The sequence below is a fragment of the Neoarius graeffei genome, chromosome 5 (genome assembly GCF_027579695.1).
Source record: "Neoarius graeffei isolate fNeoGra1 chromosome 5, fNeoGra1.pri, whole genome shotgun sequence".
NCBI classification, from domain to species: domain Eukaryota; kingdom Metazoa; phylum Chordata; class Actinopteri; order Siluriformes; family Ariidae; genus Neoarius; species Neoarius graeffei.
Window position 1 is genome coordinate 69552280 of NC_083573.1, and position 20305 is coordinate 69572584.

The 20305-nt window shown below is 42.4% G+C and overlaps 1 protein-coding gene across 1 annotated transcript; it reads left to right on the forward strand.

Moving 5' to 3' along the window:
* The first annotated feature begins 616 nt into the window (after window positions 1–616).
* mtcl3a (MTCL family member 3a) lies at window positions 617–18879 on the forward strand. Its single transcript, XM_060922310.1, is given in 8 exon segments — window positions 617–1162; window positions 1164–1445; window positions 1545–1712; window positions 8820–9053; window positions 9853–10305; window positions 10430–10509; window positions 10623–12183; window positions 17712–18879. Coding segments are annotated over 8 exon segments (3024 nt in total). The 5' UTR covers window positions 617–1126; the 3' UTR covers window positions 17922–18879.
* Window positions 18880–20305: the final 1426 nt, after the last annotated feature.

The following is a 20305-nucleotide window of genomic DNA, read 5'->3' on the forward strand; positions in this document are numbered from 1 at the left end:
CCATTTGTTTGAGCAGTGAAGACAGATTTGTGTAAACATAGCCTATGTGCATTGACCAGCAAATGGTAAGAGAATGCCAGGCTCTGAAGAACCATTTCCAATGAAGAACCTTTCGCATAATGTAATGGTTCATCACAGAGTTTTGACTCTCCATGGAACCATTCAGAGATTTGAAGAACCACTGAAGCACCTTTATTTTTTAGAGTGTATTGTGTGTGTGTGTGTGTGTGTGTGCAGCGTTTATAGTAAGTGAGAATGGCAATATGTTGTGTGAAGGAGGAGTGTGTGCTTCGAGACTCCCTCTGGAAACTGGCGTCATATGAGCCGTTATTACCAGCTGTGCGGGAAAGAGATGCGCACAAACTCGCCAACTATTCACAGCGGAAAATAAGCTTTCCACAGATGCATCTGTTACAATCATTCAACGGCGATTTCAACCTTTTTAAACGAGTGTACAATGCTTCGAGGTAAGACATCTTCACGCTTTGTTTTCGATGTGAGAGTTGATAGGAATGTTTTTTTTTTTTGTCATGCAGCTGTTGCGCCATGGAGCTAAAGGGGGGACGGGACGGGTGTTTGTTTGAAAGGGGCTGCTCTGAAAGCTAGCAAGGAAACACAAAGGCATGCATGGAATTCCAGTATTCCTGAATAATGATATTCCAGTGCTATTGCAACTGCAGTCTTTATTGGTATTTTTAGATCGAATAGCCTACTCGGTCCGGTCAGGGAGGTGAGTCGGGTAGCTACAAGGAGTAAATATAAACACCAAACTCTGACATCAGAGCGCTGTATGTTGTGCTCCTTCTGATCGGTATGTTAGAAGGAGCCGGATGAAAACTAACACCAGAATGTGGACTAAGTAAAGACAGTTGGAAATGCGCGCTGGCTGAGGATTGGAGTAGTAAAAAGCTGGATGTGGGTGTGTCAGTGGAGTGTGACAGGCTGATCCTGTCGCTCCAACGCTGGCATGGGAAGAGCAAATGCGCCCGGTGCGCGCACAGATACAACCATGGCCGGGTTCGGCTAGTCTTTGTAATCTCTCAGAGTGAAACAAGGACTGCAGCTGAAGGGACTCCTAAAGGGGGTCTTTCACAACACTTCTGTAATCTCGGAGTGCTCGAGAGAGATGTGGAATGCGCTTGGAAATGGCGCAGGGTTTCACAGTGCGTAAGACGCATGGCTGGGAATTCGTGCCTTGTTCCATGAAGGAAGAGGACAGGAACCGCAGTCGGAGTCCACTCCGAGAAGTGACCTCTAGGGCCTCTGTGGGACATTTTTCCCAGCACTCTGGCCTCGGAGGTGCAGTGTCGCCATCTGCAGATCTCCAGAACCAACATTTACGACTCAGAAAGAGGTTCGAGGAGCTCAGGAAGCGGCACGGGCAGGAAAAAGACGCGTGGATGAAAGAGAAGGAAATGCTTTTGAGAGAAGTTGCAGAAGTGCAAGTAATCTAATGCAGCACGGATCAGTCGCAGACAACCACTGATCACTTCACATAGCCTATTTAATGGTTAACTTTGTGTGTGTGTGCGTGCTGTTTGCAGGGCGGAGAGAACAGACGGATATTGCTGGATCTGAAGTCCTTGTTGGAGGAGGTGCAGTCGGAGGTGAAAAGGGAAGAGAGTAAACGCAGCCAACTCCAGATGCAGTACACCAAGGACCAGTGCGCCTGGGAGCTGGAAAAGGCAGAGCTCAAATGCAGAATTGCACAGGTACATGCAGCAAGAGGAGTTTATGTGCTTTAATGAAAGTCTGTAAATAGATTCTTTCATGGCTGAGAAGTTATGCCTGGTTGTAGGTGACAGAGGTAGGCTGCATATATATTAAAAGCCTCACTCGGGTATTTGGCCTGGACTAAATTCAGCCAAGAGTCAACAGTACTTTATTATATGAAAGCATCTCAAGATTTTTTTTTTTCATCCTGGGATTTATGCACAATTGCATATATTATTTACCAGCTTAAGGTCGGTCCATATCGTGAAATACCGTGACCGAGGTCTTGAAAATACTGACCGAGGCCTCTGGGCCGAGGTCATGGTATTTCACGATATGGACCGACCTTAAGCTGGTAAATAATATATTTATTTTTTTCTTTACCAAATTCTAAGAGAAAATGAGCGCGCCCGAAAGGGAAACCATATTTAGAACAAACCTGCTCCAAGCTTGTTTTCGGCTTTCTCCTGAAATGTTTTCTTTTATTTCGTCTTCATCAGGGTAGTAAAACTCACTTTCGCTGTAAACACTGTCGTTATTGCTATCCATGCTGTAAAATTAATGCTATTATACTGAGAAATGCAAAAATGAATGTTGACAAAAAATTGCTACTATGTTTATTGTTGGTGTGAATGAGCAAGTCACCAAAGGTCTGTAACCGGGGTCCGGATTGTAGGATTCCGGACTGCTCGCAAGCCAATCAGAGCGCACGATTTGATGGAAACCAGACCACGAAAAAAAAAATATTGGATGGCTTTGAGTGGTATATCAGATATATTCCATTCAGCTTCATGATACTGAACTTGTTTTCAACTCGTTCAATATCATGCTAGCTGAATGGAATATATCTGCTCTACCACAAAAAAAGCCAACCAATGTTATTATTATTATTATTATTATTATTATTTTTAGGGCGGCATGGTGGTGTAGTGGTTAGCGCTGTCACCTCACAGCAAGAAGATCCGGGTTCGAGCCCCATGGCCGGCGAGGGCCTTTCTGTGTGGAGTTTGCATGTTCTCCCCGTGTCTGGGTGCTCCGGTTTCCCCCACAGTCCAAAGACATGCAGGTTAGGTTAACTGGTGACTCTAAATTGACTGTAGGTGTGAATGTGAGTGGTTGTCTGTGTTTATGTGTCAGCCCTGTGATGACCTGGCGACTTGTCCAGGGTGTACCCCGCCTCTCGCCCATAGTCAGCTGGGATAGGCTACAGCTTGCCTGCGGCCCTGTAGAACAGGATAAAGTGGCTACAGATAATGAGATGAGATCTTCCATATTTACCGAAGCAAACCTGGCGGCCATGTTTGTTTACAAATTGTCACAGTTGCTTGCTAGCATGGAAGTTTTATGTTTCCGATGTGTGATGTCATGCTGTCTTGACAACCATGCAATATCGTAAACCATATTCAACGCTCATTCTCCATTAGGTAGAGTGACATAATACATGTAGGATAAGTGATATGCTAACAATATTGCATGCTATCAAACCAAATGAATGAAACCCGCTAGAAGGTAATAGCATGCATGTTTTTATTCCATCGAAAAAGTGTCCTGTACGTATAATAATCTGGTATAGTGCACACACTGGGCAGTCACACAACCAGGGATCATTATATACGGTAGCACACATTAAAGGAACCAAGACTGAAAAAAAAATCTAATATTTTCATAAGGGTTACACATGAGAATCACAAATCACCACCATCACTAATTGAGTATCAGAAGTTTTTTTTTTTTCAAAAGAAAATCTGACAAGTCATCACAGACCCAAAAACTAGCCAAATTGCTTGTGAGTGCTTAACTTATTGTCTGCCAGGCCAAATGCACTCATAATAAGCAAACAAAATTACTTTTTGAATGCAAGAAATGGAGATGTGTACTCCCACATTTGGAAAAGCCATTTGTTACTTAGCCTGGATTTTTACAAAATGAGTGATGAAGGCAGTGGTGCTGTTTAAAACTAATACACTGTCTCTGACATTTTAGTATCAAGACATTATCCCTTATTGTCTGGTCCCATTCTCAAATAATTCTCCCTTTTGTTTTTGACATCTTTTAAAGACACAGTCCAGACTGTCTACTGTATTTATCATCTGGAGTCAGAACCGTTATAATCCCCTCTGGTGGTTTATGCATTATCCCTCGAGTGAGTCATTGCTATGCTCTCCTAATACAGTAGTGCAGTGTACTCTTCAGGGCAGAGGAGATGGAGAGGAGTAGTGCTGTGGAATTTTGGAGGGGTGGATGCATCTCAGGATGTCTTGGCGTATTAGATACACATTAGTCTGGGTAGTCATACGGAGCTTGAATCATGATTTGAAACAGTTTCCCAAACTTGGAGCCAATATTCTTTAAAAGCTTATCTAAAAGCTTAGTTTTTTAATTTGTGGGAATAAAATATACCAAATGTCATACCAAATTTCAGTGTTAAATGCAACATCCAGCAAAGTGTGAATGAAGGGGGGAAAAGGAAATATTAAACACAGTTCAACATCCCCCCCCCCCCCCCCCCCCCCCGAATTTTCTGAGGCCCGACAACTAAGAACCAGTCAGCTATGGCCTGTAATTCCATAGCTTGATTGACATACCTCTGTCCAAAACTCTACAAAATTTACACAAGTGGGTTTGAGACTGTACCCAATTATTACTATGTATGGACCACAAAAAATTACAAGAATGCTATATTTATTAGTTTATACAACTTTTACTACAATAAAGACTACTCATTTTACATATAAACTTGAAGAAGTCCTGGCACAGACCAAGTCAAGTCAAAATCCTTCCCCGTCAGGATCTGGTCTTCCCAGGCAGTCTCCTGTCCCAGTACTAACCGGCTCTTGAGGCACATGGGTGCGGCACCGATCTCCGTTTCAGTAGCCCTCTGCGTGTCACCTATTACAGATAGGGTTACAATGGGGGGTTAGTCCTCTGGTAACCACAAGAGTTTGACTCTTATTGTGGCATGCCTTGCCAGATGGTAGTAGGTACCATTTTTATGACAGTCTTTGGTATGACTCAACCGCAAGTAGAACTCGCGATCTCCCAGTTGAGAGGCGGACATGCTAACCACTAGGCCATCTCGTGGTCAGCACAGTACATGTAGTCCTTCAAATATCACAGTTTATTCACAGTTTGTCCATGCAGATTCTCACCATACAGATACTAGCACAATTAAATGCAATCACATAGTTAGGTTCCTGTGGTTTTTAAATAAAGCTATATGCATTTACAAAAAAAAAAAGAAAAGAAAGAAAAGCTGTGCCTTGTTTACTAGTGTTTAACATTTCACCAGCCAATCATTTCAATCACAATAACACTGCTGCACTTGCCTTCCCTAAAAAAAAATCTGAAAAACAGCAATTTGGTTGCACACACTAAAGTATTAGCTGGCATTGAGATTAGATTTCAGGGAGGAGTCAAAAGAAAGCATAAATGCTGTTTTCACCATCACCCACATCCTTCCACAGCTTAGACTGCGGCCACTGAGGACGCCCCAGGTTTACCAGGCATTCCTGGTTATGTTTTTGCCAGTATATTTCCTTGCATATTTTTAAAATGGAGGTGGTGAACTCTCTGTGTCCTTGCAGCCCCACCCTTAGGAATGTGAAATGTTAAAGCATTGGTCTAGCTGCCTATTTATAGAGGACTGCCTCTGTGACACTCTTACCCAGAGACAGAGCTTCAGTCACAGAGTTACAGCAATAATCATATTTTAAACTGAACTTTAAAGCAGCCGACCATTTCCTTCGAGGTTGATCACATGGTACAAAATATGACCAGTGCACCATTTCACATGCCCTTGGTTTGTAAATAATCAGAGCTAATCCACCTAAAGGAATGCATGCAGTTAACAGCTATGTCCATATTATTTAGTGGTTTGTTGTTTTATACAGGCCATGATTGAATCTGGTTTTGCTGTTATGAAGCACTATTGTATTATAGGTATTATTTGTGGTTTTGGGCACATGGTGGATCACTGAACTAGTGTTTACCTGGCAAGTGCAAGTAGGTTTCCACATGAAGAATGTGTGAAAAAGCAAAACAAAACATTATTAGTAGTATTGTGTACTGATGAACTGCAAAGATATTTTTGTCAAGAAGAATGAACTACTAACAAGCAGTAAAGTCAAATTACCATTTATTAAAAGTCATTTGTTTAATGATGCTTAGGAAATTCCTTACACCAATATGTTTAAAAAAACCCTCTCTGACAATCACCAGCTTTTCAAGACACAAGTATTGTGAACTTTCAGGAGTTCTTGGTGAAAGAAGTGTTGAAAAGAGAGAGACCGGATTCCTGAACAGAATGTAGGGTTTCCATTTTCAGAACAGGTCAAATGGATATATAAACCATGTCAGAGAACCAGGACCTTGAAACATCTGCCATGGCTACAGTCACATGCTTAAGATGTATAGTACTACAAGAGGTACATCCCTATATCAGCATGGTATTGTGAATATTTGTATGAGTTCAGTTTTAGTTCAGTATCCTGACATGCTCTATTGTTTTGATTGTTTGATAAAGTCAAAATGGCCAATTTGTGAAAACATTTTAGGTTTTGGAATTTTATTGATTATTACAGTATATGATTCCAGCCTTTATGCTGTGTCAATATTGTTGCAAAATTCAATACATATAAATTTGTAAGAGTTTAGCTGACCTAAATTTAATTGTAAAAGCTATTGAACTACAGTACCAATCAAAAGTTAGGACACCCCTACTCATTCATAGGTTTTTCTGTATTTTTCACTATTTTCTACACTGTAGAACAATACTAAAGACATCAAAACTATAAAATAGCATATGGAACATACACTCACCGGCCACATTAATATGAACTTGTTCTTGATTCTAAGATTCCCGTTCTTGGCTGGCAGGAGTGGAACCCAATGTGGTCTTCTGCTGTTGCATGCTGAGATGCTTTTCTGTTCATCATGGTTATAAAGAGTTGCTATGAGTTGCTACATCCTTTCTGGCAGCTCAAACCAATCTGTGCCGAGTTTCCCAAAAGCATCGTAGCACAAAGATCATCATTAAATGGTCGTGCAAGCAGCACAATGAACACTCCCTTCCCTAGTTAAGATGCTCTTAGCGTTAAGAGGCTTTTGGGAAACCCACCACTGGCCATTTTCCTCTGACCTCTCTTATCAACAAGACGTTTCCATCCACAGAACTGTCATTCACTCAATGTTTTTTTGTTTGTTGCACCATGCTCTGTAAATCCTAGAGACTGTTGTGTGTGAAAACCCCAGGAGATCAGCAGTTTCTGAAATACTCAAACCAGTCCATCTGGCACCAACACCCATGCCACAGTGAAAGTCACAGAGATCACAGTTTTTCCCATTCTGATGTTTGAAGTGAACATTAACTGAAGCTCTTGATTTGTATCTGCATGATTTTATGCATTGTGCTGCTGTCAAGGGATCGGCTAATTAGAGAACTGCATCAAACAGCAGGTGAATGAGTGTATATGGAATTTTGTGGTAAACAAAAAGTGTTAAAAAAGCCAAAAATGTTTCATATTTTAGATTCTTCAAAGTAGCCACCGTTTACCGTGATGATGTTTTACACACTATTGGCATTATCTTAACCAGCTTCATGAGGTAGTCACCTGGAATGCTTTTCAATTAACAGGTGTGCCTCGTCAAAAGTTAATTAATGCAATTTCTTGCCTTCTTAATGTGTTGATCAAACAGTAAATAGTGAATAATAAAAATACAGCAAATAGCCCTATTCCACAAATGTAGTAATCCATATTATGTCAAGACCCACTTAGCTAAGTAAAGAGAAACGACATCCATCATTACTTTAAGACATAAAGTGTCTTTTAATTAATAAAAATCAGTAAAAACCATTGAATTAGAAGGTGTGTTCAGACTTTTTACTGGTACTCTATGCACTATATTATGTATCTTTTCTTGCTCCTTTCCATTTATAATGAGAAGAAATAGAACAAAATGTTCAATAAAGAACTGTGTGCACAGAGTAACTGACTCAAAAGTATATTCTAATCTCCCTCTTAACAGTTTTAATGTTAGCTAATGTCTGTTTAATTAAAATGTATTGTATGTTACAGCCTTTTTCTCTCTCATGAACCACACATGATTACAGTGAATATTTTTATTGAATGGTGTACATATTGTCATTATAAAGGTGAAACTGTTGTCCTAATACAAGTTTCTCTGGGGAAAAAAAAGACAGAGTGAAGCTGCTTTCTAACAAATCATAGAAATGTTCATAATGGACTTAAAATACATCAAGGACAGACCATAATTCTTCATGTCACCCTGGTGCTGTGCCACTATTTATTTCCATTGCCAGCTCAAGGACAGAGACTTGGGTGTAAATTTAAGCCTGTCCTTCTTCATAGCATGTGGAATGTGTTCTGGTATTAACAAGTGTTGAACTGAAATGGAAATGGCTGCTTGGTATTCACACAGTTAATTGCTTACTTTTCCCTGGAAAGTAAAACCGTATGAATATTCTCAATTTATGACAAACGATAAGGCAAAAGGAAAAAGTAGTAAGCTACCTTACACTACACTACACCTACACAAAGGTAGTAAAGCCATAATCCAGCTCTTCCATCCAAAGTAAATTGATCTGCCTAACATCCAGTCCATATCATGCTTGAAGGTACCTAACAGCGACTGGGAAATGAAAAGTAAGACATCAATAACAGTACTTTTATTTTAATTGCTACATTAAATTTGATAAAATGCTTCAAATCTGAAACCGACTCTTTGCAAGTACATGTGTCTTAATTGTATGTATCATGGAAGTACATGTTGTGTCAGTACTAGTGGGTCAGGGATGCCATCCCACAAGGGTGGCCTTGTCATGGCATATGGAATCTTTCAGCACCCATACACCTGTATATTGAAAAGGTTAAGGATATATATCCTATGGGATAAGTGTGAGGACAAGTTTTACAGTATTATATATTATGGGCATGCCAGCCACTTAATCCCAGAATCCTCCTGTCCTCATAACCCCACTACTTCCACTTTCCCTCAAAACCGTGCTTGTTTTTTCCTGTAAATATCCTCTGCACACCACCATTTTCTTCTGACTCTCATCAAATCTCTCTCTCTGTCTCTTTTTTCAGTTGGAGGCCAAAGGTACAGTGAATAGTGGGACTGGAGACACATTAAGGAAGGAAAGAGAGGAAGAGCGGAGGCTGCTGGCAGACACCCATACTGCAGCAATGGACCTGCGTTGCCGGCTGGAGCACAGCGAGAGGGACTGGCTGAGGGAGAAATCTGAGCTTTTGGAGCGCTTTGATTTGGAGAGGAAGGAGTGGGAGAGTCAGCTCAGGGACATGCAGCACAAGATTGAAGAGGTGAGTCTGCAGATGGAAACCAAGCCCAGGAAACAAGCTGCCACACCCCAAAGGTCTTCAAAAAGTATAAACTGTGCTGTGGTCCTATTGATTTTGAACACATTCCTAGATTGCTAATTACAGAGCTTATTACAGAGCTTAAAACAGGATGCCTTCAGTGAAAGTGGTTATCCATTTTAAAGAATTTTGTGCATCAGTGCTTTTGTCAAATGAGTTTGAGCTCTAAAAACTTAATCACATGCTTCATTAAATACCATAGTGCAAAAGGGTTAGAGAGAGAATGCAATTGTGGCCATTGTAGGAATTTTATGTTTGTAATAGAGCTAACATACATTTATTTAGATACATAAAACATGAGAAACTTTAGATAGTAGCAGTCTGTTGTTTTGTAATTAGGCACTTTTTAAAAAAAAATCTTGTTATTTCTCAGACTTATCATACTTAGTAAACAAGCTCTGCTGCAGTCAGGAGCTTTTATTGGGTGGTAATAATAAGGGGGTGGGGTGGGGAGAATTTAATTACAGAACTACAGGGGGATCCAGAAGAATGCATTTAAATTTAATACACTTTGAAGAAGAGATTATTCATTTTAATGAAATAAAAGTGTTGGTTGGGAACTAAACCAGCAGAACAATCTGTTTTAAATCAAAACAAGTGAGCCTTTTGGCCTCCCAAATGCAAATTTAAAGCCAAAAAAGGAACAAATGAATAGTAAAACAGTAATTCAATATTGTTTATGGAAGTGGCAATCCTGAGGTATTGCTAAGCCTTCAAGTGAATTTATTGCATGTCATTTCAGCTGTACAATGAAGTAAAGGTTCATCGACAGAAAGGTGCTTTTGGACCAAACAGTGGTGCACAAACCACTGCCATAAGGCTCAGTACACATTCTGGCAGCACTGTATCCAGCACTCTGACTGACTCCTCAGAGGCACGCAGCAGCAGTTACTCAGAGCCCCTCACCCAGCACAGGCATAGCAGCACTGACTCCAGTCATAACAGCAATGAACCCAATGGCCAGCACTATAGCAGTCAGAGTGAGCGATCAAAGCATAGCAGCTCTGGGAAATATGAGCATAATGAACTCGAGCCCATTAACACTGCAGAGCTAGAAGATATTCTTCATGGGTGCCTTGTGAACAAGCCCAGCTCTGGTGGACAAAAGGATCTGCTCAACCCTTACCGAGGGTTTCAGAATATGGACATCAGCTGTGCGAGTGATAAAAAGAAGAACACGATTGCTCTTAATGCTGTGAGTTTTCTTGAATAAAATAAACATGAGTAGTAATTCAATTATTTGGTGGAAATTATGTAAGAAATTTGCTGATTTGTTGTTGTGCCTTCTCACCCAGTTAAATATATTTTATTTGCCATAGGCTCTTAAAGAAATAGCTAGGGTTAGTGAGGAGCTGTGCAGCTACCAGGATGAGATCAGGAAGAAATCTGATTTCAAAAGGTAATTGCTAATCATACTAATCATTATCACCAGTAATTCTATACACTTTAGGAATGTTTGAGACACATGCCTGATAGGTTAATGGTCTGTGTTTTCTGTGTTTATTATCACAGAAGTCAGACTGAGTCAACGTTCTTTCCAGGAGATGCTGAGATGGGTGAGAAAGATATGTTGGAACTAGGTGACACAGATTTCAGCTTGAATGAGTGGTGCAAAGATCTTCATGTCCTGGAAAAGCAGAAAGGAATGAACTGGGATGACGTTAAAAAGAATTCAACCAAGACTGAAAGTGACACTGAACTACCTGTGAAGAGAAGAGATGTCCCACCTATTCCATTCAGGAGCACATCTTGGTATATTAACAGCCCCTTGGCTACAGACATACCATCGAACGCCCCAGAGCCACTGCTGCGCAAAACATGTGGAAGCCCTTGTCGTCACAGAAAGTGCAACAGCCCTTCTATCGTGCGAAGATTTGAAGCAATGCTACAAGAAAATGAGGGAAAGATTCTGACAGACTCTGGGATTGTGCCCGGCCCAGTGCCTCATGATTCCAAGTGCAATATCAGCTGCTGCCAGAGCCGGTGGTCCTGTGATGGAAGCAGGTTTGGCAGCAGCAAGTCATCCACATATGTGCCTATCCAAAAATGTATCTCAGAAGTTAATATAATAGCTGCAGAGGCTGAGTGCAGTCAGAAAAAAATAGATGCAGACAGTAAACAAAATTTGAAGGAAGAGCTTCATCTCATGGACTCAACACACAAGGGTGTGGATGCTGACTTCCTCACGCCTCCAGACATAACTTCACCTTCTATCAACACCACCGTCCCACGGAGGAATGAGATGTTAGAACGGAAAACAGCTGAGTTCAACCGCATCCTCTTTCAGGCAGGCATGGGTTTTCAGTGTGATGAGGACAGTAGCTCCAAAGATGTGGACTATAAATTTGATAGCACCACTGAGGACAATCTGACAAATGTGCCACCAGATCTTACAACACAGTATTCCATAAGCAAGTATGAACAGGTTGCTCCTCAGTTAAAGAACGAAACAAAAGATTCCAGTTCTGGCCCCTCAACTCTGCAACAGGATGTAAAAGTGAAGAAGGTAACATCTGGTCTGTCACAGCATCTAGCAGTGAAACACAAGGACTCAAAATGTACACGCCTGTTATCACATACAGAAGACAGGCAACCTTCCATCACTCGGTATGATAAAAGCTTGAGAACAATTAAATCAGATTTAGATTTGAGTCCATCACAGCTAAAAGATCAGGCTGAGAGTAAAGTCAATAAAGTCAAGTCTGTCACTTCAGGTCAGTATCCTGCTGAAACAAAACCTAAAAAACCAGAACGTACAAAACAGGACATGCCTAACACAAGGTCCAGAGTTTTAGATGAAAATCCTTGGAAACCTTCGACTCTGGCTGCCTACCCTCGACCACTGGAGTCCCGGTCCAACTATGGGGCAATAGAGAGGATTTTGAAGAGTTATGAAAATTTGGGACATTCCCAGCAAGACAAGCAACTGCAGTTTAATCCAGGGAGGGAGGAGGACCTCACAGAGCTCTTGAATTTGCTGGAAATCCAGCATCAGTCAAGATCCAGTGAAAGAGTCACACATACACCTCACCACCAAGCTATAGCTCACAAAGAAGCACGTGTAGCAGTGAAGGTCAGTCTGCCAACTTAAAGACAAAAAAACATGTTAAACACTGTTAAAAGACACACTGGTATCATTGCTTATGAAAAACATCCAATTGCAATTAGATATTTTGATGAACGAGGGACACATGACTGACAAGTTAGACAAAAATCCATCCATCCATTATCTGTAACCGCTTATCCTGTGCAGGGTCGTGGGCAAGCTGGAGCCTATCCCAGCTGACTATGGGTGAGAGGCGGGGTACACCCTGGACAAGTCGCCAGATCATCACAGGGCTGACACATAGAGACAAACAACCATTCACACTCACATTCATACCTATGGTCAATTTAGAACCACCAGTTAGCCTAACCTGCATGTCTTTGGACTGTGGGGAAAACCGGAGCACCCAGAGGAAACCCACGCAGACACGGGGAGAACATGCAAACTCCACACAGAAAGGCCCCTGTTGGCCACCGGGCTCGAATCCACAACCTTCTTGCTGTGAAGTGACAGTGCTAAACATTACACCACCGTGCCACCAAGTTAGAGGAAAATACAACATAAAATGTCTTAGTAAGGTGTTGGGCCATTATGATCTACCAGAACAGCTTTAATTTAGATTAGATTAGATTAGATTAGATTAGATTAGATTAGATTAGATTAGATTAGATTAGATTAGATTAGATTAGATTAGATTAGATTAGATTAGATTAGATTAGATTAGATTAGATTAGATTGAACTTTATTGATCCCTTTGGGAAGGTTCCCTCAGCGAAATTAAAATTCCAGCAGCATCATTACAGGATAAATAGAAAATAGAGAAAACTTCTAGATAAATTAAATTAAGTATTTACATATACAAATATAAAAAAAATAAGATATGGGGAGAAAAAAAAGTCCAGCAGGAGAGGGATTGCACATTTATATTGCACATTGTCCAGTATTGCTTTTTGTCAGGCTAGGCTACTGCTCCTTCCCAGCCTCTGTCCTCCTGTTCCCCCCCGAGAGGAGTTGTACAGTCTGATGGCATGAGGGACAAAGGAGTTTTTAAGTCTGTTAGTCCTGCACTTGGGAAGGAGCATTCTGTTCAGGCTCCTCTGGTTGCTGATGACGGTGTGCAGAGGGTGACTAGCATCGTCCGTGATGTTCAGTAGTTTGTCCATAGTCCTCTTCTCTGCCACCATCACCAGAGAGTCCAGCTTCATGCCGACCACAGAGCCGGCCCACCTGATCAGTTTGTCCAGCCTGGATGTGTCCTTCTTGGATGTGCTGCCGCCCAGCACACCACAGTGTAAAACAGGACACTGGTGACCACGGACTGATAGAACATCCACAGGAGTTTCCTGCAGATGTTAAAGGACCTCAGCCTCCTCAGGAAGTATAGCCTGCTCTGTACCTTCCTGTACAGGTGGTTGGTGTTGCAAGTCCAGTCCAGCTTGCTGTCCAGCCACAGCCTGGGGTATTTGTAGGAATCCACAGCCTCCACCTCAACTCCCTCGATCAGAACTGGTCGTGACCTTGGTCTGGACCTCCCAAAGTCAATGACGAGCTCCTTGGTCTTTGAGGTGTTGAGCTACAGATGGTTTCTGATGCACCAAATGGCAAAGCCCCGCACCAGGCTCCTATACTCCTCCTCTCTGTCGTCCCAGATACACCCCATGATGGCTGTGTCATTGGCGAACTTCTGAATGTGACACAGCTCCTAGTTGTAGCAGAAGTCCGTGGTGTACAGGGTGAAGAGAAGAGGGGCCAGCACCGTGCCCTGGGGTGCTCCGATGCTGCTAATCACAGCATCAGACATGATGTCCTTCAGCCTGACGTACTGCGGCCTGTTGGTGAGGTAGCTGGAGATCCAGGTGACCAGGCAGGGGTCCACTCGCATCCTGTTCAGTTTGTCCTGAAGCATAAGGGGCTGAAGATGGTGCTGAAGGCACTCGAGAAGTCCAAGAAGAGGATCCTCACTGTGCCATTTCCCTTATCCAGATGCAAGTGGGCTCGGTGTAGCAGGTAGAGGATGGCGTCTTCCACACCAACACCTGCCCAGTACGCAAACTGCAGACAGTCCTGGGCATGTTGCACCTGGGGTCTGAGGAGGCTGAGGAAGAGCTGCTCAAACATCTTCATCAGATGTGAAGTGTGTGCCACTGGTCAGAAGTCGTTCAGCTTGCTGGGCCAGTTCTTCTTGGGAACTGGAACGATGCATGATGTCTTCCAGAGGGTGGGCACTCTCCCCAACTGCAGGCTGAGGTTGAAGATGCGTTGGAGTAGTTCACCCAGTTCAGCAGCGCAGGTCTTCAGTAGTCGGGGACACACCTTGTCCAAGCCTGCTGCTTTCCTGGGGTGAAGCTTCCTCAGTTGACCTCTGACCTGGTCTGCAGTGATGCATGGAGGAGTCTGTGTTGAGGTGGGGAAGGAGGGGGCTGCTGCGATGACTGGGGGGAGGTATGTTGAGGGAAGAAGGAGAGATGGCTGCAGTGAGGGGGAGGGTGGGGGGGATGTGGGCTGGTTGAACCGCTTGAAGAAGTCATTCAGCTCGTTCGCCCTCTCCACTGTCCCCTCAACGACTCTGGTCTTTGTGTTGTGGCCTGTGATGGTTTTCACACCTTCCCAGACCTCCCTCATGCTGTTCTCCTTCAGCTTCTGCTCCACCTTTCTCTTGTAGCTGTCCTTAGTTTCCCTCACGCAGCGTTTCACTTCCTGCTGTGCTGCTTTCATCATCTCCCTGTCCCTGCTCCTGAAGGCGGCCTTCTTCCTGTTGAGGACAGCTTTGACTTCCTGTGTTACCCATGGCTTGTTATTAGGGTAACACCGTACAGTCTTAGCGGGGGAGACCACATCTGCACAGAAGCTGAGGTAATCCGTCAGACAGTGTGCCAGCCCCTCTATGTCCTCACAGTGTGGGCTAAGCAGCACATCCCAGTCCGTGGTGTCATAGCAGTCTCTGAGGGCATCTTCCATTTCAGGGGACTACCTCCTGATGGAGCTAGTTGTTGAAGGCTGCCTTTGGACCAGGGGGGTGTACTTCGGCTGTAGACGAACCAGGTTGTGGTCAGACTTCCCTAGTGGGGGGAGGGGTATGACTCTCTATGCATCCCTCACATTAGCATACAGCAAGTCAATTGTCCTGTTGTTCCTTATTGGACAGTCCACAACCTGGTAAAAAGCAGCCAAAGCAGAGTCCAAAGTAGCGTGATTAAAGTCCCCAGAAATTATCATAAATGCCTCAGGGTGCTGTATCTGCAGCCTTGTTGTGACAGAGTGAATCCTCTCACATGCAGTGGCTGCGTCTACCCTCGGAGGGATGTAAACACAGATGGTGATCACGTGACTGAACTCCCTCGGCAGATAATATGGCCGCAGGCTAACGACTAGCAGCTCCAAGTCCGGGCAACATAAGACTGTCTTTACGGAGATATGCCCCGGGTTACACCAGCGGTTGTTTACATAGATTATGAGTCCCCCATATTCGCCTTTCCCGCATGCTTTAGCGTCTCTGTCGGCTCTCACAGCAGTGAATCCCTGCAGGTCCACGTTAGCATCCGGTACGAGGTGTGTTAGCCATGTCTCCGTAAAGATAAACAAGCTGCTCTCACGGTAAATCCACTGGCTGTTCAGTGCGGATAGCTCGTCGACCTTGTTCGACAATGAGTTCACATTCCCCATGATAACAGAGGGAATGGATGGTTTGCAGCGCTGCCGGTTGTCCGCTAGCCTAGCATTTAGCTTAGCCCCGGCTTTGCAGTCCCTGGGTCTCCTCCTCAGCTCTGCCGGGATGGGGTGTCGTATCCCGGCTCATCCCATTGTTGCACTTTGTCCCATTGCTCCACCAATGCACTTTGGTGTAGATTCAGCAAACCTCGAGAACTGTGCTGGAGGAATGAACACCATTCTTCCAAAAACCATTCTCCCAGTTGGTGTTTTGATGATGGTGAGAATGCTGTCTAACACATTAGTCCAAAATTTCCCATAGGTCTTTAATTGGGTTGAGATCTGGTGAGTGTGAAGGTTATAGCATAGTTTTAGGATATACATCATTTTCATACTCATCAAACCATTCAGTGAGCCCTCATGTCTTGTGGACAGGGACATTGTCACTCTGGATAGAAATGTCCTAATTCTATCCTGATTACTGTCCAGTAGGATAAAAGTGATGATCAGTCAGAATAATTTTGTGTTGGTTTACAGTGACTTTTTTAGAAAAAGAAGAAGCAGCCTTTATTTGTCACATGCACACTCAAGCACAGTGAAATTCATCCTCTGCATTTAATCCATCTGAAGCAGTGAACACACACATGCGCGCACACACACACACACACACACACACACACACACACACACACACACACACACACACACACACACATATATACCCAGAGCAGTGGGCAGCTATGCTACAGTGCCTGGGGAGCAGTTGGGGGTTAGGTGCCTTGCTCAAGGGCAGTTCAGCCCAAGACCACCCCATGTTAACCTAACCGCATGTCTTTGGACTGTGGGGGAAACCGGATCACCCGAATGAAACCCACACAGACACGGGAGAGAACATGCAAACTCTACACAGAAAGGCCCCTGTCGGCCATTGGGCTTGAACCCAGAACCTTCTTGCTGTGAGGCGACAGTACTAACCACTACAATGCCGTGCCGCCCACTCAGTGGAAAAAAGTGAACCCACACCACACCAGCAAAATGACCGAAAGCATAAAAGAGCCAAAGTTTTTTCCTTTAAATTGTCTCTCGTTTATATGAGACACAGGTATAGTTACTGTGGAAATCCATGGTTGCTTAGTCAAACTCATGCTTTGTTCACCACATCTTTGTCATTTTCTGGAGACAAAGTAAAGAGAATGTATCTTATGGTCTTTTTATTCTTGTTTATTTTTAATTCTGGTACAAGGATTGCTTTATGCATCTGGAAAAATGTAGAGTATACCAGGAAATAAAATACTCTGTCTCCCCAAAACCTTTGAAAGAGCATAATTAAAATTCCTGATGCTGAGTTCCATTAGAAAATATTTCCAGATTGCACACCATTATTCATTTCTGGTCTGTTCAGAAAATGAGTACACACCACTTTATTACAGAGATGAGGCATTTTTAAGCTCCTAAAATTTAAAGACTAGTAGCACGAAATTTGGCTCTGTTACTAAGCTTTAAATCCAAACCTTTCATCTATGGCCCAGTTGGAATCTGCCTTTAGACAGAAGGAAAGACTTGTGGTGCAATTACTAAACTATCTACATATGGCTAGCAGAACCTTCTGCACAGATGTCTGTTAAAGATTACTTTACAAACTGTTGGAAAATCAACCATTATAAAAAAGCACATCAAACAATAAAACAAGGGTTAAATTTGTCTTATCTTGACTCCAGATGGAAGGCATTCACAGCAAACATGGTTATATCTTCATAATCAAGTCATTTTATATGAAACTCAGGAATGCTTGAACATTAGCCTACTGTAGGTTGATAAAGAGAAAAGACAATGAGATTGCTTACCAATTTAACCTTTATATACTTCAAGAAAAAAGTGATATTTTAAAATGTTTGTCTCTACTGCAGAGCAAAGAATCAACAGTAACTGCCAAGAAGAGTTTCTCTCGACCAGTTTGCCCTACTAAAAGACGTCTACCCTCACGCTGGGCTAATCGCTCTTCCTCCACCTCATCTGCATCCTCCCCATCTCCCTCACCAACAACACAGCCCACCATCTCCAGCTCACAACAAACACTTACCTACTCTGCATTTCACACAGAGACACTTATCATGTAAGAACATACAACAAAATGTGACTAATCAGTCACACACATGCTGAGAACAATGTTTTCAAAGCTGAACGCTTCCTTGACTCTTCCTGTTTACCTTTGTATATACCAATAATGACTGTTAATCCAACAAGTTTTTCAAAATACAGCCTCACTTACAGCTGCATTGTATTAATCATGTTTTGTATTGTCAATATACGAAGCATACACTATATAGCCAAATGTTTTACACCTGACCATCACACCAATATGTGGTTCTTCCCCAAACTGTTGCCACAAAGTTGGGAGTTGTATACACAGTTGTATAGGATGTCTTTGTATGGTGTAGCATTACAATTTCTCTTCACTGGAATTAAGGGGCCCAAACATGTCCCAGCATGACAGCACCTTTGCACAAAGTGAGCGCCATGAAGACATGGCTTGGCAAGGTTGGTGTGGAAGACCTTGAGTGGTCTGCACACAGCCCCTCAACCCCACTGAACACCTTTGGAATAATTTGGAACATGGACTGCACCCCAGGCCTCCTTGCCCTACATCAGTGCCTGACCTCACTAATGCTGTTGTGACTAATTGGGTAAATCCCCAGCCTTCATAGAAAAGTGGATGTGATTATAAGAGCAAAGGGGGCTAAATATCATACATGAAGTTCAAGGAGCACATATGAGAGTGATAGTTAGGTGTCCACAAACCTTTGGCCATATAGTGCATCAATGTTTATTTTTCTCTCCAGCTGTGTTCATGGTCCACAGCAAAGGTTGTGTTAAGAATCCAACAGATGGATTTCTGTGTAACTGCCGTGATATTTCTCCCTATGCTTATAGGTGCCTCTAATTTTTGACCATATTTAAAGCTCTAGTGATTATTTCAAAGAAATCATTTGTTACACTTTCATTGACTCTCATCAGAATGATTGACTTGTACCGTATGAATAAGACATGTATTATAAACTCACCCTCTCTACTTACCTGATGTGATACATATCATTAAAGTATAACCTTTACAACCTCTATGTCCTAATAATGATTTCAAATGAAATTACCCTTTCAAGTCAACACAACTCCAATACAACATTCTTTTCCTGACCGGTGGTTGAATATGCTATCACATTTATGCATATAGAGCCTGCTGAAGACAGCTCTCACTGGGTGTATGAGATATTTGAAATATTTAATTTGAGAAATCCTGTTTCTTTGGCACTATTATACAAGTGTGATGACTGAGAGACCCATGCTGGCATCGATTACTCCAACTCAGACCTGCATTTAGCATCCAGGAGACAACTTTAGTATATCGTCAGTCTGTCTGGAGATTAACAGGCAAGAGTGCATGAATTCCAAGCACAGGCAAAGAGACACCTAACCCTGGGCAGTAATGTGGTCCCTTTGACAAAAATAGCAGGTGTGATGCTGTTTTGCTGCCTGAAATCCTATCCTAATGGAGATAAAAATACTTTGTCCTTTTCCTGTAGTGGAGATGTACACCATTTCCTCTTTTCCGCTTGATGTGTCTGGAGAAATGGAGGCTCTCATGCCAACTCAGAATAAATACTGACAGACCAGAAAGGATCTTACACATAGGTTTGTTGATGTATAGTACATAACATATGGCAGAGTGGACTGATCTTCTATAACAGGTGTGATGCATTTTAAAAAGCAAACAAACAACATTTTACTTTGGCAGAAATCATGATTCAACATAAAGTTATTACATTTATTATTGACAGTTATTAGCTGGTTTGACTGGTCAGTTAAATTGAATGGGTTTAATGCAAACCTCAATAACTCAAAAACAAGCAAGCCAATAAATAATGTTAACTTGGACTTAACGTGTGCTGATGGTGGAAAGTTCTGGAATAGAAATCTCTAGGGCTCCAGTAAACAACCAGAATAAACATGGCCTTTGTTGATGTATCTTTTAGCCTATATTGTGAAGATATTTCAGAAATATGGCTATTTCAATTTCCATACTATTATATTTTTTAAGCAAAAAACAACTAGAAATTCACCAAAACTTCTTCACTTCTGTAGCCTGCTGTAAGTGAGCTTTAGGTAGCAGGAACAAAAGTTCTCCTCACATGTTCCTTCCCCTTTAGTTTCACTCCTGTTATTTCCTAAGCAGGATCATTGAGAATAAAGTCAACATTAAAGTGCCATTCCACCATTGGATGTATTTTTTTTGGCATAAAATACAATATATTTTATGACAACATGATTAGACAGAGAAATCTTTTAGCTTCAAAATTATATATCAAACATAATTTTTTGACAACGACAAGTATATTAATTTTGCGACCAAAGTCACCTACCCTTTTAATTTCCACGCGGTAGTGAAACGTGATGTCATCAGCAGGTTCCCCTTCTTGTGTACCACGTCACGTGTGACGTGGCACAG